We start from the raw sequence: 23,376 nt of genomic DNA, 5'->3' as shown, positions 1-23,376 counted from the left end.
TGCTTTAAGTTTTTCTTGGGCGCCAAGATTCCGCCGTAGCATTTAAATTATTATATTTTTCCGCAAATAAATTGTGTAATTGTAATAAATACACATTTCAACGACTTTTAAACTCATTTAATGCAATTCGGTCTTTGTCTTTTAAATAAAAAGAATGTTTTTAATTTTCAAGTAGCTAATATAGCTAAACAAAATTTGTTGCTAACTTAAATATAATGTAATTATGTATTAATTATTTACATTCTTGTCTTTTGATTACAACCAAATAAATAATATCACTCTTAAAAACTTAAGCAGAACTTAAGTAACTGCATAATTTTCCTATTGGCTTTAGTCGACCTCCTCGACAGTGGGTCCAGAGTAGCCGCCAAATCCTCCAGCCTGTTGGCCGCAGTTGGCTCCCGGACTACCAGCTGCTCCTGCGCCCGCTGCCTGCTGATGCATCTTGGTCATGATGGGGGAGCAGTGGCGTGTGAGCTCCTCCATCTTGTGGTCGAATTCCTCCTTATCGGCAGTGGTGTTGCTGTCCAGCCACCGGATAGTGTCGTTGCACTTGTCCAGGACCGAGTTCTTGTCGGCCTCGTCCAGTTTGCCAGCGGGTGCCTGCTCCACGGACTGCTTCACATTGAAGACGTAGCTCTCCAGGGCATTTCGAGAGGTAATGCGCTGGCGCTGCTTCTCGTCCTCGTCGGCGTACTTCTCAGCCTCGTTCACCATGCGATCAATCTCGGCCTGCGAGAGGCGTCCCTTGTCGTTCTTAATCGTGATGTTCTTGGCCTTGCCCGTGCTCATCTCCTTGGCGCTGACGTTCAGGATTCCATTGGCGTCCAAATCGAAGGTAACTTCTATTTGGGGCACACCCCTTGGTGCAGGTGGAATGCCGGACAGATCGAAGGTGCCCAATGCATTGTTGTCCTTCGTCATCGCACGTTCGCCCTCATACACCTGGATGGAGACGCCGGGCTGATTGTCCGAGTACGTGGAGAACGTCTTGGTCTGCTTGCACGGAATGCGGCAGTTGCGCTCGATCAGCTTGGTCATCACGCCGCCAGCGGTCTCAATTCCCAATGAGAGTGGGGCCACGTCCACCAACAGCACATCCTGGATCTTGCCGCTCTGATCTCCGCTGAGGATAGCGGCCTGCACAGCGGCTCCGTATGCCACTGCCTCGTCTGGGTTGATGGATAGGTTGAGGTTCTTGCCGTGGAAGAACTGCTGCAGCAGGCTCTGCACCTTGGGAATGCGGGTTGATCCACCGACTAGCACGATGTCATGGATCTGACCCTTGTCCATCCTGGCATCGGTGAGGGCCTTCTCCACAGGCTGCAGAGTGTTGCGGAAGAGGTCCGCGCATAGCTCCTCGAACCTGGCGCGGCTCACTTTAGTGTAGAAGTCGTGGCCCTCAAACAATGCGTCGATTTCGATGGTGGCCTCCGTGCTGGAGGAGAGCGTGCGCTTGGCCCGTTCAGCCGCTGTTCTGAGGCGTCGTAGGGCGCGGGGGTTTGAGCGCAGATCCTTCTTGTACTTGCGCTTGAACTCCTCCGCCAGATGGGTGACTAGACGGTTGTCAAAGTCCTCGCCGCCCAAGTGCGTGTCTCCGGCGGTGGAGCGCACTTCGAACAGTGATCCCTCGTCGATGGTCAGGATGGAGACATCGAAGGTGCCGCCGCCCAAGTCGAAGATAAGCACATTGCGCTCACCCTTGAGGTTCTTGTCCAGTCCGTAGGCCAGTGCCGCCGCCGTCGGCTCGTTGATGATGCGGAGCACATTCAGGCCGGCGATGTGACCGGCGTCCTTCGTAGCCTGGCGCTGGGAGTCGTTGAAGTAGGCTGGAACTGTGATGACTGCATCTGTGATGCTCTCGCCCAGATACGCCTCCGCCGTCTCCTTCATCTTGGCCAGCACCATTGAGCTGATCTCCTCGGGGGCGAATCTCTTGGACTCGCCCTTATACTCCACCCCGATCTTGGGCTTACCGCCGTCGCTTACCACTTTGAAAGGCCAGTGCTTCATATCCTCTGCGATCTTGGGGTCGTCGTATTTACGGCCGATCAGCCGCTTGGCATCGAACACCGTATTCCTGGGGTTCATGGCCACCTGGTTCTTGGCCGGATCGCCGATGAGGCGTTCCGAATCTGTGAAAGCCACGTAGGACGGCGTGGTGCGGTTGCCCTGGTCGTTGGCGATAATCTCCACCTTGCCATGTTGGTAGACACCCACGCAGGAGTATGTGGTGCCCAGATCGATTCCAATAGCTGGCATTGTGTGTGAGTTCTTCTTCCTCGGTAACGGCTTTTTGGAAATATTCAGCTTTCTTTTCTGGTCTTTAATAATAACTTCTTGGTTGAGTTCAGTAGTTGTTATACTTGATTGCTAGTTTATTTTACTTGCACTTCACTGCAGTTTGTTTAGCTTGTTCAGCTGCGCTTATTTGGTTGCTTAACTTTCGCTGAGCGATGTGTTCACTTTGCTTCTTTGAATTGAAATGACGCTAAAAGAAACAAGCAGCGCTATTTATACACCCGGCGCTCCTTTCGAGAACATTCGAAGCGTGCTCTCTCGAAGCAACGAGAACAGTATGCTGTTTAGTATGTGCCAGAATGAGATAGCAATAATGTCTGGGAAGGTGAGGCGCAAAATTAAGAGAATACAGAGGAGAAATTTCCAACCCATGACCTACCACAACAACTAGATTCTCTTGCGGATTCTGGAATATTCGCACTATTTTGAAAATTTCTGTATAATAACGGCAGCGTGAAAAACTAATTTTAATAATAATCGCTGCTCGTTGTTATGCGGATGATGCCCACACCAGTGAGCTCTGACAAAATTTTTAATTAGGAAAGTATTGGCACGATACATTAAATAATTAAATTAAATAATGTTTTAAATTTCAATAAAACGCATTGCTGGACTCAGACTCTCAGATACTGAGCTCCAGAAAAGGCATTAGAATAACAATAACTGCTTTCTCCTCGCTCGCGTAAGACTCAACTTATCTTAATCGGATTTTGAAGTGGCATATCTATAAATGTTTCCGGCGAAATTCTCTATAAATCTGCATTTAAATTTAGAAATTCTTTTTTTTTTAATTTTATGTAATTTTTTAATGTTTGATGTAGAAATTTCAAAAAATTAAGAAATGTGCAAAGGCTGAAGATCTAATTTCCATAACTCAACTTATCTTAATTGGATTTTGAAGTGGCATACCTCAAAATGTTTCTGACGCAATTCTCTAAAAATCTAAATTTAAATTTAGAAATTCACCGATATTCATTTTTTTTGTAATTTTGTCTGATGGATGATGTCTTAGAAATTAAAAAAAAAATTAAGAAATGCCCCAAGGCTGAAGCTCTAAACTCCATAAGTCAACTTATTTTAATCGGATTTTGAAGTGGCATACCTCTAAATGCTTCAGCGCAATTCTCTAAACATCTGCATTTAAATTTAGAAATGCATTTTTTTTAAATATTTTTGTAACTTTTCTGATGTACAATGTTGTAGAAATTCAAAAAAATTAAAAAATGTACCAAGGCTGAAGTTCTAAACTCAACAACTCAACTTATCTTAATCAGATAATTAATTACAAATTTTTGAGTGATAATTATATATGAAATTATAATGAATTGACGACTGAGAATAAATAAATATACATAAAATATATCGAAACGCAAAAGTTAAAAAGCAATCAACTTTTTAAATAATATTTGATTATATATTTATGTATGTATGTATATTACAACGAAATTGAACAAAACATTAATAAAATTCGTTTCATAGATCAAAATTGATTTCGGACCGAAAATCGACTTCTAGCCCAAGTACGCACACATACACACATTCTTGCTTACTGTTTTCATTCGCACAAGCAAGTAAATTATATTTTTCGATTTTTATGCTCTCAATTTTAAGCGAGCAGGGAGAAAGCAGTAATTGTTATTCTAATGTCTTTTCTGGAGCTAAATTAAAACATTATTTAATTTATTTATTTAATGTATCGTGCCAATACCTTCCTAATTAAAAATTTTGTCAGAGCTCACTGGTGGGCATCATCTGCATAACAACGAGCAGCGATTATTATAAAAATTAGTTTTTCACGCTGCCGTTATTATACAGAAATTTTCAAAATAGTGCGAATATTCCAGAATCCGCAAGAGAATCTAGTTGTTGTGGTAGGTCATGGGTTGGAAATTTCTCCTCTGTATTCTCTTAATTTTGCGCCTCACCTTCCCAGACATTATTGCTATCTCATTCTGGCACATACTAAACAGCATACTGTTCTCGTTGCTTCGAGAGAGCACGCTTCGAATGTTCTCGAAAGGAGCGCCGGGTGTATAAATAGCGCTGCTTGTTTCTTTTAGCGTCATTTCAATTCAAAGAAGCAAAGTGAACACATCGCTGAGCGAAAGCTAAGCAACCAAATAAGCGCAGCTGATCAAGCTAAACAAACTGCAGTGAAGTGCAAGTAAAATAAACTAGCAATCAAGTATAACAACTACTGAACTCAACCAAGAAGTTATTATTAAAGACAAGAAAAGAAAGCTGAATATTTCCAAAAAGCCGTTACCGAGGAAGAAGAACTCACACACAATGCCAGCTATTGGAATCGATCTGGGCACCACATACTCCTGCGTGGGTGTCTACCAACATGGCAAGGTGGAGATTATCGCCAACGACCAGGGCAACCGCACCACGCCGTCCTACGTGGCTTTCACAGATTCGGAACGCCTCATCGGCGATCCGGCCAAGAACCAGGTGGCCATGAACCCCAGGAACACGGTGTTCGATGCCAAGCGGCTGATCGGCCGTAAATACGACGACCCCAAGATCGCAGAGGATATGAAGCACTGGCCTTTCAAAGTGGTAAGCGACGGCGGTAAGCCCAAGATCGGGGTGGAGTATAAGGGCGAGTCCAAGAGATTCGCCCCCGAGGAGATCAGCTCAATGGTGCTGGCCAAGATGAAGGAGACGGCGGAGGCGTATCTGGGCGAGAGCATCACAGATGCAGTCATCACAGTTCCAGCCTACTTCAACGACTCCCAGCGCCAGGCTACGAAGGACGCCGGTCACATCGCCGGCCTGAATGTGCTCCGCATCATCAACGAGCCGACGGCGGCGGCACTGGCCTACGGACTGGACAAGAACCTCAAGGGTGAGCGCAATGTGCTTATCTTCGACTTGGGCGGCGGCACCTTCGATGTCTCCATCCTGACCATCGACGAGGGATCACTGTTCGAAGTGCGCTCCACCGCCGGAGACACGCACTTGGGCGGCGAGGACTTTGACAACCGTCTAGTCACCCATCTGGCGGAGGAGTTCAAGCGCAAGTACAAGAAGGATCTGCGCTCAAACCCCCGCGCCCTACGACGCCTCAGAACAGCGGCTGAACGGGCCAAGCGCACGCTCTCCTCCAGCACGGAGGCCACCATCGAAATCGACGCATTGTTTGAGGGCCACGACTTCTACACTAAAGTGAGCCGCGCCAGGTTCGAGGAGCTATGCGCGGACCTCTTCCGCAACACTCTGCAGCCTGTGGAGAAGGCCCTCACCGATGCCAGGATGGACAAGGGTCAGATCCATGACATCGTGCTAGTCGGTGGATCAACCCGCATTCCCAAGGTGCAGAGCCTGCTGCAGCAGTTCTTCCACGGCAAGAACCTCAACCTATCCATCAACCCAGACGAGGCAGTGGCATACGGAGCCGCTGTGCAGGCCGCTATCCTCAGCGGAGATCAGAGCGGCAAGATCCAGGATGTGCTGTTGGTGGACGTGGCCCCACTCTCATTGGGAATTGAGACCGCTGGCGGCGTGATGACCAAGCTGATCGAGCGCAACTGCCGCATTCCGTGCAAGCAGACCAAGACGTTCTCCACGTACTCGGACAATCAGCCCGGCGTCTCCATCCAGGTGTATGAGGGCGAACGTGCGATGACGAAGGACAACAATGCATTGGGCACCTTCGATCTGTCCGGCATTCCACCTGCACCAAGGGGTGTGCCCCAAATAGAAGTTACCTTCGATTTGGACGCCAATGGAATCCTGAACGTCAGCGCCAAGGAGATGAGCACGGGCAAGGCCAAGAACATCACGATTAAGAACGACAAGGGACGCCTCTCGCAGGCCGAGATTGATCGCATGGTGAACGAGGCTGAGAAGTACGCCGACGAGGACGAGAAGCAGCGCCAGCGCATTACCTCTCGAAATGCCCTGGAGAGCTACGTCTTCAATGTGAAGCAGTCCGTGGAGCAGGCACCCGCTGGCAAACTGGACGAGGCCGACAAGAACTCGGTCCTGGACAAGTGCAACGACACTATCCGGTGGCTGGACAGCAACACCACTGCCGATAAGGAGGAATTCGACCACAAGATGGAGGAGCTCACACGCCACTGCTCCCCCATCATGACCAAGATGCATCAGCAGGCAGCGGGCGCAGGAGCAGCTGGTAGTCCGGGAGCCAACTGCGGCCAACAGGCTGGAGGATTTGGCGGCTACTCTGGACCCACTGTCGAGGAGGTCGACTAAAGCCAATAGGAAAATTATGCAGTTACTTAAGTTCTGCTTAAGTTTTTAAGAGTGATATTATTTATTTGGTTGTAATCAAAAGACAAGAATGTAAATAATTAATACATAATTACATTATATTTAAGTTAGCAACAAATTTTGTTTAGCTATATTAGCTACTTGAAAATTAAAAACATTCTTTTTATTTAAAAGATAAAAACCGAATTGCATTAAATGAGTTTAAAAGTCGTTGAAATGTGTATTTATTACAATTACACAATTTATTTGCGGAAAAATATAATTTAAATGCTACGGCGGAATCTTGGCGCCCAAGAAAAACTTAAAGCATTTTAGAACACAAGTTGGCATCCCCGGTAAACAGCTGTTATTGAAAATATGCAGTGCAATCCATAAACCCGCCTACAAATATTGTTTTTTTGATAAGATTACGGATTGCAGAATGGAACCGCCATACGCTCCGCTAAGTGAGTCCTGCGCCAAGGCGCTGGGCGACAAGATGTACGAAAAACGTAAGCTGGCCTCGCAGGAGATCGAGAAGTGAGTATTCCATGAAACAGCCAGCGCCGAAATTCGTCATCGCAATTGGGAAATGCAATCTTCACTAGAATGGTCACGGAATTCAACAACAAAAACAACTCGGCCCAGATCCGCAAGCTGATCGAGGTGCTGGCCACGGATTATGCCACATCACGGGACGCAAACCGAAGGAAAGGAGCGCTTATCGGTCTGGCAGCCATGGGAATCGGGCTGGGCAAGGTATGTGTGACCATTAGTCATCGGGATCATGTTCCCATTTGAAAACTTCTTTTACTTTTCTAGGACTCGGGCAAGTATGTGCAGGGCCTGGTGACGCCCATCATGACATGCCTGTCGGATCCGGACGTCCGTGTGCGTTACTTCGCCTGCGAATCCCTGTACAACGTGGTGAAGGTGGCCCGCTCCGCAATCATTCCCTTCTTCCCGGAGCTTTTCGCGGCACTACCGCGACTCGTCACTGATTCAGATCAGATGGTGAAGGACGGCAGCGAATTGCTAGATCGCCTGCTAAAGGTGGCTACATTCAGAATTTCATTGAACCTCAAAAGGATCAAAGTTATTTGGTGATTACCCTACTTTTAGGACATTGTCACGGAATCGCCGCAAACGTTCAATCTGCAGGCATTCATTCCTTTGCTGAGGGAGCACATCTATGTGAAGGATGCATTTGCCCGTCAGTATGTGATCTCATGGATATCGATCCTAAATGCCGTACCGGATATTAACATGATCAACTATTTGACTGAGATTTTGGACGGACTGTTTGTCATGCTCGAGGACAATACGCTCGAGATCCAGCGCATGTGCGAGACCACAATCAGCCAGTTCCTGAAGTCCATAAGAAACGATTCGTCATCCGTGCGGATGGAGGATACTATCAATACACTTATAACCCACGCACAATCGCCCAATGAGCTCATCAAGTCCATTGCGATCACCTGGATCCGGGAGTTTGTCCAAATATTTGGCCCCAACGTTCTGCCGTATGCTAGTGGCATATTTACGGCGATATTGCCGTGCCTTGAATACAATGTGGAGTCCAAACGGAGTAAGCTTAAAATTAACAATATAAATCATACCTTTAATGCATTCCATTCCATTCAGGCATTAAAGAGTGCGCAGTGTCTGTTAACAACTCGATGATGTTGCTGGTCTCGACCAAGGAGCTGAAAACGGAGACTGTGGCCAAGATTGATTTACGTTCAATTATGGACGTTCTTTCACAGTACCTCACACACAATTCCATGCACACAAAGATCGCAGTCCTAAAGTGGATCCACCATCTATTCACCAACTTTCCAAACGAAATGTCCGTGCATGCGAGTAACTTAAACACTAACCTCTTGTCCACACTGGCGGACAACTCGGACGAGGTAGTCCTCCAAAGCCTGTCCGTTTTGGCGGAAATTGTCAATTCTCAAGAGAGCAGGGGTGAGAAAATATTCCTGGCTCACATTTTTTTATCATACCACAAACTAATACTTTTTTTTTCAGAATTGAACGATTTTAACAAATCGCACTATCGCAAGTTTTTATTGAGCCTATTGAACCTTTTCAGCGAGGAGAAACTTATACTGGAGAACAGAGCCAGCCTTATTATAAGGTAATATTTCGAAGACTTATTTTTATTAAATATTCAGATATAACCATATTTTAAAAGAAAACTCTGTGTGTTGCTGAATGCCGAGTACATTTACCGCACTTTTGCCGAAATAATAGCGGAGGAGGTGCCCAACTTGAAGTTTGCATCCACGGTTGTGCGTCTGCTAAACATGATTCTACTAACCTCAACGGAGCTTTTCGAATTACGCACAAGCCTGCGCAATATATCCAACGAAAAGTCAGCAGATCTCTTTCAATGCCTGTACAAGAGCTGGGCCCACTGTCCAGTGTCCACACTTTCCTTGTGCCTGCTGACCCAGAGCTACCAGCATGTGTCCCGCTTGGTTACGCTGTTGTAAGTGCTTACTACGTATAGCTTATTTAATAGTTTATTGATATGTTATATTAAATAGTGCCGATGTTGAAATCACTTTGGAGCTGCTTACCGAATTGGACAAGCTGGTTCAGTTGATAGAGTCTCCCATATTTGCTCCATTGCGCCTTACGCTTGTTTCCAAAGCGAACAAATGCGCGGATGCTCAGTACTTGGCTCATGCCCTGTTCGGCATTCTCATGCTGCTGCCGCAGACAGAAGCTTTTGATACGCTTCGGAATCGCCTGCAGTGCGTACCCAACTACTGGGGTCACGATCCTGTGTAAGATATTTCCCTGACTGAAAACGCTCATTGCTAATTTTCTTGAATCCCCAGAGATGAGCGCAACTCACTGGAGTACAAAAGTGGCATAGATTTCGATGCGTTGGAACAACATTTCATTAAATTGCAAAAAGCACACCGTGAGCAGCGTATTGTACACCGGAAGCGGAGTGTAATAACTCCTGAAAGTAACTAACCTTCTCATGCATACCTTATTTATATAGCCTGTGATTCAATGTGGAGTCCCTTCATTTGCATATGTGTCTAATGTGTAATAAATTTGAATAATATACTTAAATATGACAGAAACCATAAACATGATTTCATGGATGAATACTAAACGCATTGAAATGCCTCACTGAGAATAATAAAGTTCTGACAATCTGATTCCCCTAAAAATACTTTTTTATTTAAATTTACGAATACCCGTTGGCAGCGTAGTGCAATGATGCTGATACATTTGCAGAAGGAAGATTGTGTCGTCTAGGGTCAGTTCAGCTTTTGACAAGGTCTTAATGCGATTTTTCACCTTATTAAGGATCTCGCACTCCGGTGGCGTGAAAGTCTCAACAATCTGAAACGGCAAGGAGTTGCTTAATGTTTATGTGTCATCTCCCAAATCCAAACCCGCACCTCTGCGATATATTCGTCAGTCTCTCCACGTTCCTTCATGGCCTCTACTATGCTGTCGAGCCTTTGTGATTTTTCAATTAGGCCCTTGTGCTCATTTTTTTCAAAGTTCGATCGCTCAATTGTGTTATAAAGCGACTTGTAGCTGGCATCAAGCAGCATTCTCACGGTCTGAAATTCACGAATTATATTAGAGATAGGAGATGGACCTTTATCGGATTGTACTCACATCCTTCTCCTTAACCTGAAAGAGGTAAAATGCTTTGGCGGGGCCATTACTGCCTCCGCCAGGCTTTTTAATAATCTTGACATGAATAAACTGTTCCTGGAACAAATTATATGCCAGCGACTTGGCCTCTTTTGACGGAATCATGGCCTCCTTTTGTAAGTCCTCCTGTTCAATGTATACCTTGCATCGAATCACTCGAAATATCCGGGCTGCCTTTGAGCCAAATCGTTCCGTGATGACACACTCCGCACAGGCAAAGGCAAGCGACTGGAAGGCATGTTCCATATCCACCACGTACACACCACCACCCATGTCGCCCACTCTTCGGAAGAATCCCAGTGAGTCCTCAGCTAAAAATGAGGAAATTTTAAAGATGTATTAATTCGAGTTTACCAGTTATACTCACTTAATAAGCTTATGTACTGGTCCAAGTACTTCATGAGATCCAGGTTATTAGATTTTCTTTCAATAGCCTGTTTAATTTCCACGAAAGTTATCTGATTGGAGAGTTTCTAGAAAAAATATTTATGTTAATATTATTTAAAAAACATAGAATGCTTATCTTGAAACACACCCTTTCCCACGGATCAGTTGTATTGTACATAATCTTCAATATGAATCTAAAGCACTCTGCAGCATTTTCACCCAGTTTTCGCTCAATTGCATCCACCATGATGGTGTCTCGAAAGTCTTGATGGAAACGATCGTAGTTCAGGTTCCACACCATGTGAGAATCCCTGGCATCCGCCAGAGTGGCTTCTCCCTTTTGTATCTTGGCCAACAACTGAAGATCAATATTGGGATGCCTAAAGAAATCGCACTCGTTGGTCTCGAATTTCGGCACGTTCTCATCCTGGTCGTCACCCACCATCAGTTCTGGTCTTTTGATGACGTAGTGATCGGTGATCATTTGGAGAAAGGTGTTGCGGTAGGACTCCGGACTTTCAGTCTTGTTTTCATTCTCGGCTAGGCATTTTACGAGAATTCCAGTGGCCGTATCCGATCCAGAGTTAATCAACTCCTCCGCAATGGAAGCACCCACATTTCCGTACTTGGTTTGCACCAGGTGAACATAGCTGTAAAAGTTACCGGTCATTTTAGAACAAAAACTTAGAACGGAATGTATATTATTTTACATACCGAGGGTACCTTAGGAGGCAGAGAACATCCTCGCGCCGGAGGGCGTACTCCGCCAGGAAGGAGTTTTGTTTGGAGGCAGCAAAGTCCACCAGTCTGAACTTGACCAGCACCGCCAGTGCGAATGCCACTTCCTTCCTCGAGAACTTGGTGGCACTGGTGATCTGTCCCAATGTCCTCGTGGTGGCCGAAAAGAGGCAGTCGGCCACCGCCTGCACCACCTTGCCGAAGCACTGCTCCAGGATGGCGGAGCACAGATGCGAGTAGTCGGCTGACATGGTGCCTAAAGATCTATTTTAATAACCCACTTTAATTGCTAATATTACTTATTACCTGCTGATAATGCGGATCAAGCGAATGAGCAACCAAAACAAAACAGAACCGCGTTGAAGTCAGCTGTTTTTAAATACTTATCGAATATACATATAAGCTTATCGATTTTCAAATTTGTATTTACAAATCTCTTTCTAAAGTTATAGAATAATAATTAAAACAAATATTTTGGGGGAATTTCACTTATAATTAATGGGAAATCATACATTTTTATAATTGAAAGTCGGGAAATCAGTGTGACCAAAAATTTCAAAGAATTCCCTGTTAAATCGCTGCGTGCACACTGTAAACAAAAACTATTAGTGTAGAAGTGTTCTCGTTTGCGTATTTGAATAATCTTAATCTTGGGGTCTTACCAATGGCCACATGTTGCTCCCAGTTGCATACGACTACGAAATTCTGGGGTGAAGCCCGCGGCCAAAATCAGCAATACGCGCGCCCCTTTATTATAAGTTCTATTCTGACCCTAATTTCCGTATCTTTCCACGTCGAGTACTAAGACCTTACAGGTTAGAAATTGCGTCAGATAAATGCGCAGATGTCTATAATCTATGATCTGTTTGGCATTCGCAGACTATTTTAATCTAGCTCTAATCATGTCAGACGTGGATTCGGATGGCGAGCAGCCAGACCGGGAAACGGGCACCAATGCACTGGATGAGTTCCGGGAGAACTGGCAGCGGGAGCTCCAGGAACACACCAACACTGGATCCAAGGGCCGTTCCGAAGCTGGAGATCGCCTTACTGCAGCCAATTCCAATCTCAGCGAGACCGATCTTCTGCAGGCCAAGGCGGAGAGTCTATATCGGACTGCTGTGCAGCTGGAGCAGCGTGGAAAGGTCTACGACGCACTGCCCTTTTACAGGAAGGCCACACAAATCGTTCCGGACATCGAGTTCAAGTTCTACGAGCAGCAGAAGCAACTGCTCAGCGGCGATGTCAGCAAGAAGTACCTCAATCTGGCTAACGATTTGGCCAATCAACTGGATCTGGGTCAGTCGGATTCTACGCAAAGTGGAGAGGAGGTTGTGGACAACCTGTATGATAAGTTCCAGCACGATTTGCGGCAGGAAAACATTTACAATGGCAAGATGATAGCGTCCAGCCGTGATGCCAATGTCCTGACCACCGGTCTGCACTTTGCCGACCTGCCGCCCGAGATTGTGATGCGCATCCTGCGCTGGGTAGTGTCCGCCCAACTGGACATGCGCTCGCTGGAACAGTGTGCTGCTGTCTGCAAAGGTTTCTATGTCTACGCGCGGGATGAGGAGCTCTGGAGGCTAGCATGTGTTAAGTAAGTCATTCTTTCAAATAACTCTTCATAATTTGTTGTAAGATTGTTAGCAATTTGTGATATTTTAATTTTTTTATAGAGTATGGGGCCACAACGTTGGAACCTTAGAGACCCAGGACTCAGATGTTAGCAACGTCTACTACTCCTGGCGCGACATGTTTATCCGCCGGGAACGAGTGCTTTTTAACGGATGCTACATCAGCAAGACTACGTACCTGAGAATGGGCGAAAATAGCTTCCAGGATCAATTCTACCGACCTGTGCAGCTGGTGGAGTATTATCGCTACATTCGATTTATGCCCGATGGAAAAGTGTTGATGATGACGACTGCCGATGAGCCGGCGCAGGGTGTACCCAAACTGAAGCACGTGCACAACGTACGGTCGGAAACGCTTCGGGGTCGCTATCGGCTCTTCGGGAGCACAGTCACTCTGGTGCTGCAAAAGTCGCAGACTCGTGGACCGGCTCACCTGCGACAGAGACGTGGGAGTATCATGCCACTGGAGGAGGACTCATCCCAGTTCCTGATCGAGCTGCGCATCGCGGGCTCCACCAAGCGCCGATGCGCCCAGTTGGTTTGGTCACATTACACGCTCGTGCAGAAGCGCAACAAGGTGGACATCAGCTCCGAGTTCGATTTGACCGAGGCCAAATATCCGCCTCTGAGGTTCTCAACCGTAAAGAGCTACCATCTTGATGCCGATGCACCATTAGCTTAAGTTAATTAGGATTCCTGCCAATGGGAAATAAAACATTATGACTTGAAACCCTTTTAGAGGGGGAGTGGAAATAACGAGATATTATTAGCAACTATCCTTTTCGGAGTGTCTAAAAGCTTACAACGTTCTTAACAACTAGAGCATAAAATCTTCCTAGGACAATCGAGAAGCTTAGCTTTATCTCTGCAGTTTGCGTTTAAAATTCGTTGCACCAGTCTGCAAACGTAGCTGCTACAGCGAATGGTTCTAATGGCTTTGGGAAATGGCCGGATGCCACCTTAAGATTCGGACTGAACAACAATATGTTCGTAGCGCATCAGGTCGGGTGTGTCCCAGCAGCTCTTGAGGCAGGTGAAGACCAGCACGTTGCCATACTCGATTGGTGCATTGCAACCGTTCACCTGGAACCGCAGCTTGGGAATCAGTGTTGGTAGCAGTTGCACCTCGCAGATGGTCTCTCCCTTGCAATTCTGACACTTGGGCAGTGGTTCTGTTAACGGGGCCACCAACAGCGGAAGCGCATCCCGGGAATATCTGAAGCAGAACAACTTATGTAGAATTATAGCTCTGATAGATAAAGTGCAATGTTTACCTCAACAACTGGCCCGGATTCTGATGGATGGTAGTGATAAAGTTGTGAAACACCAAGTCGCCATGTGCTGGCAAAGCTTTCTCATAGGACTCGTGCTCATCGCCCTGCTCTGCTGATCCAGATGCGCCGCCGGTAGGAGACTGGCCCGCATCTTTGTCTCTAAGCTTGTACTCCTGATACAAATCACGAATGTGGTCCATGGACAAAGCGCCTCCGAAGTTTTCGTACTCCTCCACCTGGGTCTTGCTCTCCACATCGACGGCAATGTAGTAGGACTTCAGCGTAAGGTCCTTGATCTGCGACAGCAAACACGAGGTGTGCTTCAACAACGCAATTAGGTCGCGTTCCGGTTTCTTCGGCGTGTCGACCAACACTAGATCCGTTTCGGGACCCTCGATCTCAGCAAAAATGGCCGCTGAGGCTGCACTGGCTCCGGCTCCATCCAAACTGGGAGCGGCCGCCGCTGCACAATTAGCATTTGGATCATCATCGGCGTTTTGGGGCGAGATCATATCCATTTGATGAAAGCCAGAGATAAGGTCGTTCTCCAGCGAAGTGCTCTCGTCCTCATCGTCATCGTCCTCGCCGGCAATCTTTACCTGCTCAAGTTTGGCTGGTTCGTCCATTTGTATGTCCGCCTTGGCGTACTGTAGGACATTCGGTCGCACATTGCCATTCCTTTCGTTCTGCTCGTCGTCCACTGTGATGTCCATGGCCTCATCCAATGTTACGGAGATCGTCTTGGCCGACTCGGTTGCTCCACCGCTGCTGTCGCCCCAGTCGTCCGCTCCACTACACCAGCTAACGGACTGCAATCCGCTGGACTTCCCCTTCTTTTTGGAGTGCTGCTTCTTAGTGGGCGTGGCCTTCGGCGAGTGCTCGCTGATCACCTCGTACTGGTGGTCCAGGTGCTGAGTGCGCACACAGCACCAGCTCTTTGAATTCTGAGAGCAGACGGGGCTCACGCATCCAAAAACGTAAAGGCTGCGATGGAATTGAGAGCGATCTAGCGGCGCGTACATCTGCACGATCAGCGGACGCACTGCACCGCACAGCGGGCATGACGGAATGGTCACCTCGTGTCTGGCCCAGTCCTGTGGGTAAAAATCAATTTCAATTATCCGCCGCCTCGATTGAAGTTGATGCAAACTTACGGGTGTGCCTCCGATTTTGTTGGTGCAACTGTTCAGGAATTGCTCCTGCTTGGCCGTAACCTCCTCATCCTCGTATCCTAGGTACACAGTCGACTTATTCTTGGCCATTTTTCATGGTTTCATCCAATTTTTTCAAATTGAATGATTTGTTTTAGGAATGGGCGAAATGAGTGCTCCTGGGCAGATAATCGATAGTTGCACATGGTGCTATCGATTTTTAAGAATATCGACTACATCGTAAACGAGTGTGCGAAATTCAAAATTTCAAATCTAGGCAGTCCAAAAATATGTTAAATATTTTACAAATTTACCGATATTCTTATGAGACAGAATTTTAATTACTAATCATAAGCTAAGACTCAATTCTTTCTGGTTTAGCGGTCAAAAAAGAACCATAAATACAATTGTTTTTTTAAAATTCGTTATATATTTCTTATAATACTCCAAATTTGTGGTTTACTAGCTTACATTTGCACAATCGCCGATTAAAATAAATAAACGCACATATACAATATACACATATAAAAACATAGACAACTAGATTATAGTTACGTTTTTGGGAATGTCAACATTAAAATACGTATATTTTTAGCAACAATAGCGCGCAACAACACTTATCAGTTATTGTCTAGGAAGACGACGCAGTCGCACGGATTTCAAGCACTCCGAGGAATAAAACAAGCACGGACAAATGGCTTTAGCCCTAGAGTTCTAACGAGAACCTGCATCTAATACTCTAGATCTTATGAGTCCTGACGGAATTACTTCTCCAAGGCCTCCTGCTCGCGGTGCTGTCTCTTGAAGCCCCACTCTACAAAGACGAAGGCGATGGTGCCAATGGTTCCCATAACCACCAGGATGCCCAGCTGCACGTACAGTCCAAAATGCGCAGAGTAGAAGAAGCTAATGGCCGCCGCCACCGACTGGGTGAACTTGAACAGGGCAAAAGCTCCCACGGCATTATTCACATACTCCCCGCCAAGCATCGAGTAGATCTGGGTGTTGAAGCAGGCATCGCCCAGGCCCAAAAGGAAGGCACACACCAGGGCGATGCTGGCTCGGGGCGGGTCCAGATAGGATATATCGGTGGTATCTTTAAACGGTGCACTGTTCGGCAGGTTGATGAACGTCATGAAGAACGCTGCCATGTGCATCACATAGCCGGCAATCACGATGGGATCGCGTCCATATCTCGTCGTCTTGTTGCCCAGTATGCCGAAGAGTCCTCCTCCGAAGACCTCGCCGGCTCCAATACAAATGCCCACTAGGCCAACGATCTCCTTCGGCGTTTCGGCTATTTTCGTGGTGAATCCAATCGCTGATCCAAACACTCCGCTGAAGAACGACAGTTCCAGGCCTAGAAAATTAAGATTCAGCAATAAGTATCTCTGATCCCATTTCATTTTGCATACAATCCGACCCACCTGTGTAAAAGAAGGCCAAACTGAGGAGCAGCATTTTTTTGGTGAGGAACAATTGTCCCGCGGACTTCAATGCGTATATGGCCTGTCCACAGCCAGTGTGCTTCTGCTCCAGCTCGTTGTCGTGCTCGGCATTGTCGGGCATGAATCTCAGGGCGGCGAGAAACACGATGCCCAGAATAGCAATCACCGTGAGCACGCCAATGACCAGATTCCGTGTCTCCTTATCGATGCGGGTCTTGTCCTGGAACTGGTAGTACACGAACAGATTGCCGATGAACATGCTGCACTGCAGCAGCGCCCAGAATACGCCAGAGTTACGGGAAATCGTCGAGGACTCACTGCAGCGAGCCAGGTAAGTTCCCTGACCCGTCCAGGTGATCGAGGCACCCAATCCCAGCACTGCGCTGCCCACGTACAGCAACACCGTCGATGGGAAAATGAACGTAATCATGAAGGCCCTGTAAAAGAGTTTGATTTGATTTAGTTACCAAAATGTACGTGTCGTTCGGGCGAATCTACTCACGTATAGGTCAGTGCTCCCACGACCATGGCCACTCGGGGCCCGGTAAAGGAAATAAACGAGGGTGCCAGCCAGTTGGAGAGCGAGAAGAACAGGTAGATGATGGCCAGGCTGGTGTAACCCTCGCCCTTGAAGGTGTCATCTTCCTGGGAAATGCTATCCAGTATGGTTTTCTACAGATTGAGAGATTGGATCGAAAGGTAAAGCGATTAGCATTTTGGTAACGTGCCAGACACATTTTGACGATTGCATGCCAATGAACCAACGGCATACGCATTTGTTTATTGTTTTTCTTTAAATGTTATACACCAAACGTGTTCTCGGTTCAAGTACGCATCATACAGGTATTTCCTGTCCGGATATCTTTTTGGAGATACGATCTCCTTTAAAAAACCCCCCCTACCAAAGCAGATCGAACTAACATACTACGTAACATACTTAATGAAACATGGGTTCGGTTTGAATTTATCTCTAAGCAATCTAAGAATTAAACACATCTTTAAAATCTTCCGCTCATGAAACTTTTTGCAATTCAACGGAAAAGAAAGTTTGATATTAAAATTGAAATTGCTTCCTAAATTGAAAACTTAATTTTCTAAATTCTTTTTTTAACCCATACTCTTTAATGCGTTAAAAAACAACCGCAGCTATTGAATGTATAATGAATACGGCTTGAATCTGCAACCAGATTCAGGTTTAACTTTACAATTCTTGTGAATGTCAATGGAAAATTACAAGCAGCATATGCGAAACATGTTTGCAGCTAAGTCTACAAATTTTCCATTCCAAAGGACGCATCTCGATAAGCGTATCGTTATCTGAGCGTAAAATTCTGACTCTGACACGATTTATATTTCCATTTGCATCAATTAAGTGGCGCTGCAAGTCTGGTCCGGTCCTCGTGCCCATTTTGAAGTCCAACTTGAGAGGTTGCACCCACTGATAATGCTTTAGAAGTGCCCCATTGAAATATACTTATGAATGATCAGGGGCTGGAGCCCCTGAAAGTGAAAGTCGAGAACTTGATTGTCTGCAATCTAGAAGCGGAACTGAATTGTCATTCAAATGTTTTATGCCCCTGGGAGTTCAGGAAGTATTTAATAAATCTTTCTATGGAAAGTGCTTGAAACAGCTTTTGGGATGTCGCTTATGTGCTAGCCATAGTATTTCTAACGTACAAAAAGATTAACTACTGTTTATGGCACTGGTGTGGGGAAGCATAAAAAGCAAAGTGTTATAGACGATCGTAAGGCGGTGGTGATAAGAAATCTCGAGCTTCAAGTGCAGCCATTCCTTATCAGCACCAATGGGCTCAATGAAAATTTGTTGATGATCTCCTCATTATCGGATCGACGTACATAAACACATCCTAACATGAGAATTGGGTCAAGTTTTGAGCAAACATGGCCGAAAGAAAGAAAGTCGAATGCAATCGAAAAAGTACGGTGCGTACGCGGAATTGCAGCAGAATGCGATGAACGACTTATTAAGTCGATCGTCACTTTGCTTTGTTTATTTATTACGCAAAAAAAACTGGCACAACGACTCGAGAAAAACTTAAAAAATGTGAAACGAGTTTCGTTCGATTCTCCTTGCAAAAGGTATATCGACGTTTGCTTGAAGTTTGCACTATTACTTAATTTTATTATATTTTACCAAAACTGCAAATTGTACTACACAATATGCTTAAGTATTGTAATCTTTGAGTACACAAAATAAAACATTTAATGGAACGCTTTTCTGGATCTATAAAACTACATTTTCTGCTTCATTCCATTGTAAGCTCGGTTTTATTCGTTGATTTGCATTGGATTCGATTGAATCTAGGCATGATTCTGTTTCATCTGTCATCAAGATTTCATCGTGTCTATTCTGCAATCTGTCATCAATATCAATATCCTTGCTAGTTGAAACTGCAGCGTTGCAAGGTAATGAAAAGCTAAAGTTTCATTTGGCAAGCTTTATGTTTATGGTGCGACAGTACGCCTCGATTTCTTCGATCGTCTTCTTGCCAGTTTCGTACGGCTTGAAGTTAAGCCCCGTATCTGCGGCATGCATGAGGTCACTTAGTTTCCGACCTCGAGTTATGGTGAACTCGGCTTCATCAAATAGTTTCCGTTTCATTTCAAAGGACATGCCACTCGATTGCACTGAATCCGTAGACGACTCATGTGGAGTAGATGGCTGATCGTTGACTTCCCTCAACTTTTCTATCAAGACTGAGGAATGAATTCTCTTTTGGGCCGTGGGCATCGGCGTATTCCATCCCTTGGTCTTCAGGAATCCGTAGGTGCGACCATCCAGCACCTCCGCTTCGCGGTTAACATCGAAATCGATATCTCTCTTGAAGTATTTTGTCATTTTGTTAAATTACGTTAAGTTTTGCTTAGATATTATAGTATTCTATTGATGATATATTTTGCAGCACTTACTAGGTTGGTTTCAAATTAAGCAATTGAATGACCTCCTACGAACTGAAAACAACAGAAATCCTGGTATAATTTGAATTAGTTGATCAAAAACAGTGAAATCATTCCATGGATATTTATTTGGTTGCCTTATCTGACTTTTCAAAATGTTACAACATTACTGGGGAATTTCCCCAGTTTTGAATAGCCATTTATAGGGTGTTCACGACACTCGGTCTGACCAGGCTAGACTTGATTTTCCGCTCTTTTGGCCAGACATTGTTGCACCCGACTGCCGGTGGAGAAGTTGGCATTTCGGGAGGGGGGTTGGGGGTTGGGGGTTGGGAGCTTGGGTGACTCGGCTTGGGGCAGTGAGTGGTGGTGGGCTCGTCGGCGCACACCCACTTTTCGGCTTGTTGTTGGGCAACCGGCTTTTGTGGGCTATGCTTTTTGTCTGGGCGCAGGCGCTCCGCCCGTCGCCACCCCCGTCTACCCTGCCGCCCACCGTCTTGGCCAAACTGATGTGTGCATACATATGCATGCGCATATGTTGGTCAACCTGGCTTACTTTATTGCTGACGTGGCCTTGAGCCTGACGACCAACACACAGCACATACAGCTGTTTATATGTACATATGTATGTGGGCGGCTTGTGCAGCGGCAGCGAACTTGCGATTGCAATGACATTGAAAGAGTTTTGCCGTTTGACGCGGACTCGATTGCGCAATCAGGTGGAAAGCGGTTTGTGAAAGTGTTCTGCTGGCCACTCCAACGATTGCACCATATGAGCCAAGGCCTCGCTTGAAAATTGCTCTCTAATGGACACGGATTACGGGCCACACGCTGGCCGATCGATCGATCGATTGTTGGTCTGGGAGTTTGGCTAAATGCACTTCAAGAAAACTTTTGTTTTGGCAAATATAGCTGTGTTGTAGCTGTATAGCTTTATGATTCTGAAAATCATTGTTTTTAATTAACCAACTTTCTGCAAGCTTAAACATCATCTCTGGTTTGAGTTATATATTTACATAACTGGATTTTCACTTCCTTATGCGAAATAGCTTCACAAGAATCTACAATAGACCTTATTTTTTACTGTGTAGTTGTAAGTTTAGCTAACTACGCCAATGCACGCCCTGATTGGAATTTACTTTTGCTTTTTTTTTTTTTTGCGCTGCTGCCATAGTAAATTGTTTATAAACAGAAATACCAACTGGAGGGCAGGCACAAAGACAAAAAAAAATGTTACAAATAAAATACACAAAGAAAAACAACAATTTATGCATAGGGACAAATTACAACGAATCATTCAGTTTTGAATCATTTTTTGTGGCCCTTATCAAAAGGTATTGATACAGTGCATTGAACCATAACGAAATGCTTGAAAACGAGCTGTTTGCAAACAAAATAATTACAAAGACCGATTTGGTGGCCAGTTTAGAGTTCGAGTCTCGACCACATCAACATCGCGTCACATACACAAATAAGACGAGATAAACGCGTAAAGAACACTTTTTCGCAAACTCGACAATCCAGTTGGATCCCCACTCACGATTTCATATAGTATAAAAATAGGTACATAAGTCTGTTTTTGGTTTTTTTGTTTTTGCCTGCTGTTGGCCTTGATCTTACGGCTTTTATCACTGACAATAAATAACCATCGAAATAAACCGCTATAATGCAAGCAACCAGTCAATGAACGCGTCCATGGGTCTATCTACCAGTAAGTGTAATCCACTGTGTTTATTTGCCAATATTAATTAGGTAATAATTGTCACTTGATTGCAGTATGCCCCCCAAATCTGCCCATGAATGGGATCACTATCAGCTGCTTCTCGGAATTAATTTTTGTCTAAATAGAGCAGCATTTGTGCCAGTCGATAATACATATCTTGTACTAGTGACTAGTGAGTACTACGCATAAATATTTTGATATACACAATTATTCGGTCGTTGTGACTTTAGGTTGATTCTATTATCATATGATGCATATACACATATATACATACATGTACGTACATGTGCATATGTATATACTTTCTAGATTTTTTTGCTAGATCTTCATTTTCGCTTGGAAACTTATCAGTGAAATGATGATTCTGTCAAAACATGATATATTCGTATATAGAAAGTAAGTCTTTATTATTTTAATGAGAATAATGCTCATATTAAAAGATGCATTCATTGAATTAAACTGATTTTACTATAGAAAATCATAACGTGTCAGTTATATGAAAATTAGTTTGAACCTATGGGGTGTGGGAAAAGAAGTGTCAAAATGTTACAATAGACCTAATGACCCTTATTGGGGTCAACTTCTCTGGCTTGGAGTCGTGCTCCATCATGAACGATAGTTCTCAATGTTTAATATTTCTCCTTTGTTGTTAATATAGATAGGCATAAAATATGCTGAAGGTATAAGTTGGGGTGAAATAATTGAAGGGGAATTATAAACCGTCCCATTCTACATTGCTAACGATACTGATTTGCGACGGACGGATGATGAGTTTACAAGTGCCGCGAGCAGTTCTTATCAATTTAATTTTACACAGCGCACAATGGTTGCAGAATGACTGATGACCTTTGGAGCAGGCAGTATATTAAATCGTTATTGTAATAAGCAACTCCTTGCCACTTTACACCGCCACAAATCAGGGGGTAATTTACGGGCGAACAATTGCCGCTTGAATGGCGGCAATGTTATAACATCCTGTGACGCTGGTTGAAGTGGGCGTAGTGGGCGGCAAGGGCACTGCGATGTCTATTGACAAGGACAAGGACGAAGGTCCAATGGCAAGGATGTCAACAACAACGCCCACGCATACACACAAGCGTGGCAACAGAAAGAGAGCGGAGAGAGTAATGACTTACCTCGATGTTACACATGGTCTGGAATGCCGTGAAGACGAACATAAAGCCGAAGCCCAGGATGAGTATCATCAGGAATTTGAAATCCATCCTGCTGCCGCGCTTTATCTTTTCCAATCACAATATAATCCAATTCAATTAACTGGCCGCGCACTTTTGCATTTGCGTTTGCATTTGCCGACGTCACAAGTGATGAGTGGAGGAGTGCGGGGGCGTGAGCAGCAACTCTCTTATATCTCAATTACCGCTAGAAATCCCACAGTAGACAGATTCGACTGGACGCATCTGTTAAGCACTTATCGCAAGCAATTAAACCCAATGCAAATGCCTAAATAACGATTTACATATAAATAAAAATACGCAAAAACACAAAGCTAAAATACTGAGCAAAAGGTAAATGCAATCTTTACGCGCCGAGGACCGAGAGTTGAATGAAAATATACTTCCAGAGCCGCGCGCTAATAACGGATTCCCAAGGCCCTCCGTCGTGCGACTTATGTATACCCTACACACGATATTTATATTCGGAGCTGATTAATGTAGTACTATGTTGCTACATTTCAGCCTCTTATTGACGATTAATATTAAAAATAGTTTTTGAAAGAAACTATGAAAACTTCAAACGTCTTTTCAAGCCAATTATGTTCCAGCTCTTCTACACATTTTTGTTTTAGCATTTCCATATCAATAGACTCTAATTTTATTAGAGAGAGAGAGAGAGAGAGAGTGAGAAAATATATATGGGAGAGAA

The 23,376-nt window shown here is 45.0% G+C and overlaps 8 protein-coding genes across 8 annotated transcripts; 3 read left to right on the top strand and 5 right to left on the bottom strand.

Moving 5' to 3' along the window:
- Positions 1-198: 198 nt before the first annotated feature.
- Positions 199-2,725, bottom strand: LOC6553767 (major heat shock 70 kDa protein Ba). The gene has a single exon (XM_001980356.3). It carries the CDS (start codon positions 2,260-2,262, stop codon positions 331-333), a length of 1,932 nt encoding a protein of 643 aa, XP_001980392.1. The 5' UTR covers positions 2,263-2,725; the 3' UTR covers positions 199-330.
- Positions 2,726-4,125: 1,400 nt separating this feature from the next.
- On the top strand, positions 4,126-6,654 carry LOC6553724 (major heat shock 70 kDa protein Ba). Its single transcript, XM_001980357.3, has one exon. The coding sequence runs from the start codon at positions 4,591-4,593 to the stop codon at positions 6,520-6,522; it is 1,932 nt and encodes a 643-aa protein (XP_001980393.1). The 5' UTR covers positions 4,126-4,590; the 3' UTR covers positions 6,523-6,654.
- Positions 6,655-6,817: 163 nt separating this feature from the next.
- LOC6553725 (protein VAC14 homolog) lies at positions 6,818-9,659 on the top strand. The gene is made up of 9 exons (XM_001980358.3): positions 6,818-7,059; positions 7,128-7,278; positions 7,342-7,572; positions 7,642-8,107; positions 8,164-8,490; positions 8,554-8,662; positions 8,720-9,016; positions 9,075-9,317; positions 9,372-9,659. Exons 1-9 carry the CDS (start codon positions 6,962-6,964, stop codon positions 9,511-9,513), a joined length of 2,064 nt encoding a protein of 687 aa, XP_001980394.1. The 5' UTR covers positions 6,818-6,961; the 3' UTR covers positions 9,514-9,659.
- Positions 9,660-9,704: 45 nt separating this feature from the next.
- On the bottom strand, positions 9,705-11,717 carry LOC6553726 (DNA-directed RNA polymerase III subunit RPC3). Its single transcript, XM_001980359.3, has 7 exons — positions 11,647-11,717; positions 11,317-11,596; positions 10,751-11,252; positions 10,583-10,688; positions 10,177-10,526; positions 9,951-10,118; positions 9,705-9,891 (listed from the first exon to the last, which is right to left on the bottom strand). The coding sequence occupies exons 2-7, from the start codon at positions 11,589-11,591 to the stop codon at positions 9,724-9,726; spliced, it is 1,569 nt and encodes a 522-aa protein (XP_001980395.1). The 5' UTR covers positions 11,592-11,596; positions 11,647-11,717; the 3' UTR covers positions 9,705-9,723.
- A 207-nt stretch (positions 11,718-11,924) lies between these two features.
- Positions 11,925-13,727, top strand: LOC6553727 (F-box only protein 9). Its single transcript, XM_001980360.3, has 3 exons — positions 11,925-12,155; positions 12,220-12,940; positions 13,020-13,727. Exons 2-3 carry the CDS (start codon positions 12,243-12,245, stop codon positions 13,657-13,659), a joined length of 1,338 nt encoding a protein of 445 aa, XP_001980396.1. The 5' UTR covers positions 11,925-12,155; positions 12,220-12,242; the 3' UTR covers positions 13,660-13,727.
- LOC6553728 (programmed cell death protein 2-like) lies at positions 13,702-15,605 on the bottom strand. The gene is made up of 3 exons (XM_001980361.3): positions 15,406-15,605; positions 14,252-15,345; positions 13,702-14,193 (listed from the first exon to the last, which is right to left on the bottom strand). Exons 1-3 carry the CDS (start codon positions 15,511-15,513, stop codon positions 13,938-13,940), a joined length of 1,458 nt encoding a protein of 485 aa, XP_001980397.1. The 5' UTR covers positions 15,514-15,605; the 3' UTR covers positions 13,702-13,937.
- Positions 15,606-15,816: 211 nt separating this feature from the next.
- LOC6553729 (UNC93-like protein MFSD11) lies at positions 15,817-23,140 on the bottom strand. The gene is made up of 4 exons (XM_001980362.3): positions 22,629-23,140; positions 17,353-17,522; positions 16,830-17,287; positions 15,817-16,762 (listed from the first exon to the last, which is right to left on the bottom strand). Exons 1-4 carry the CDS (start codon positions 22,713-22,715, stop codon positions 16,167-16,169), a joined length of 1,311 nt encoding a protein of 436 aa, XP_001980398.1. The 5' UTR covers positions 22,716-23,140; the 3' UTR covers positions 15,817-16,166.
- On the bottom strand, positions 18,971-20,083 carry LOC26526258. The gene has a single exon (XM_015154975.2). The coding sequence runs from the start codon at positions 19,708-19,710 to the stop codon at positions 19,297-19,299; it is 414 nt and encodes a 137-aa protein (XP_015010461.1). The 5' UTR covers positions 19,711-20,083; the 3' UTR covers positions 18,971-19,296.
- Positions 23,141-23,376: the final 236 nt, after the last annotated feature.

This window comes from Drosophila erecta, unplaced genomic scaffold (assembly GCF_003286155.1).
Source record: "Drosophila erecta strain 14021-0224.00,06,07 unplaced genomic scaffold, DereRS2 tig00000000-arrow-pilon, whole genome shotgun sequence".
Classification (NCBI taxonomy): Eukaryota; Metazoa; Arthropoda; class Insecta; order Diptera; family Drosophilidae; genus Drosophila; species Drosophila erecta.
The sequence above is the reverse complement of the archived record's forward strand: the minus strand, read 5'-3'. Positions and strand labels throughout refer to the sequence as shown.

Bases quoted from the DNA above. Each gene is read 5' to 3' on its own strand.
- LOC6553767 (XM_001980356.3), bottom strand. From the start codon at position 2,262: ATGCCAGCTATTGGAATCGATCTGGGCACCACATACTCCTGCGTGGGT.
- LOC6553725 (XM_001980358.3), top strand. From the start codon at position 6,962: ATGGAACCGCCATACGCTCCGCTAAGTGAGTCCTGCGCCAAGGCGCTG. The intron at 9,017-9,074 runs GTAAGTGCTTAC...TATATTAAATAG, and splicing joins TCCCGCTTGGTTACGCTGTT to TGCCGATGTTGAAATCACTT. The intron at 9,318-9,371 runs GTAAGATATTTC...TTGAATCCCCAG, and splicing joins TACTGGGGTCACGATCCTGT to AGATGAGCGCAACTCACTGG.
- LOC6553726 (XM_001980359.3), bottom strand. From the start codon at position 11,591: ATGTCAGCCGACTACTCGCATCTGTGCTCCGCCATCCTGGAGCAGTGC. The intron at 11,253-11,316 runs GTATGTAAAATA...TAACTTTTACAG, and splicing joins TGCCTCCTAAGGTACCCTCG to CTATGTTCACCTGGTGCAAA. The intron at 10,527-10,582 runs GTGAGTATAACT...CCTCATTTTTAG, and splicing joins CCAGTACATAAGCTTATTAA to CTGAGGACTCACTGGGATTC.
- LOC26526258 (XM_015154975.2), bottom strand. From the start codon at position 19,710: ATGACAAAATACTTCAAGAGAGATATCGATTTCGATGTTAACCGCGAA.
- LOC6553724 (XM_001980357.3), top strand. From the start codon at position 4,591: ATGCCAGCTATTGGAATCGATCTGGGCACCACATACTCCTGCGTGGGT.
- LOC6553729 (XM_001980362.3), bottom strand. From the start codon at position 22,715: ATGGATTTCAAATTCCTGATGATACTCATCCTGGGCTTCGGCTTTATG. The intron at 17,288-17,352 runs GTGAGTAGATTC...ACTCTTTTACAG, and splicing joins GTGGGAGCACTGACCTATAC to GGCCTTCATGATTACGTTCA. The intron at 16,763-16,829 runs GTGGGTCGGATT...TTAATTTTCTAG, and splicing joins TTTGGCCTTCTTTTACACAG to GCCTGGAACTGTCGTTCTTC.
- LOC6553728 (XM_001980361.3), bottom strand. From the start codon at position 15,513: ATGGCCAAGAATAAGTCGACTGTGTACCTAGGATACGAGGATGAGGAG. The intron at 15,346-15,405 runs GTAAGTTTGCAT...TTTTACCCACAG, and splicing joins ACAAAATCGGAGGCACACCC to GACTGGGCCAGACACGAGGT. The intron at 14,194-14,251 runs GTAAACATTGCA...GTTCTGCTTCAG, and splicing joins AATCCGGGCCAGTTGTTGAG to ATATTCCCGGGATGCGCTTC.
- LOC6553727 (XM_001980360.3), top strand. From the start codon at position 12,243: ATGTCAGACGTGGATTCGGATGGCGAGCAGCCAGACCGGGAAACGGGC. The intron at 12,941-13,019 runs GTAAGTCATTCT...ATTTTTTTATAG, and splicing joins TGGAGGCTAGCATGTGTTAA to AGTATGGGGCCACAACGTTG.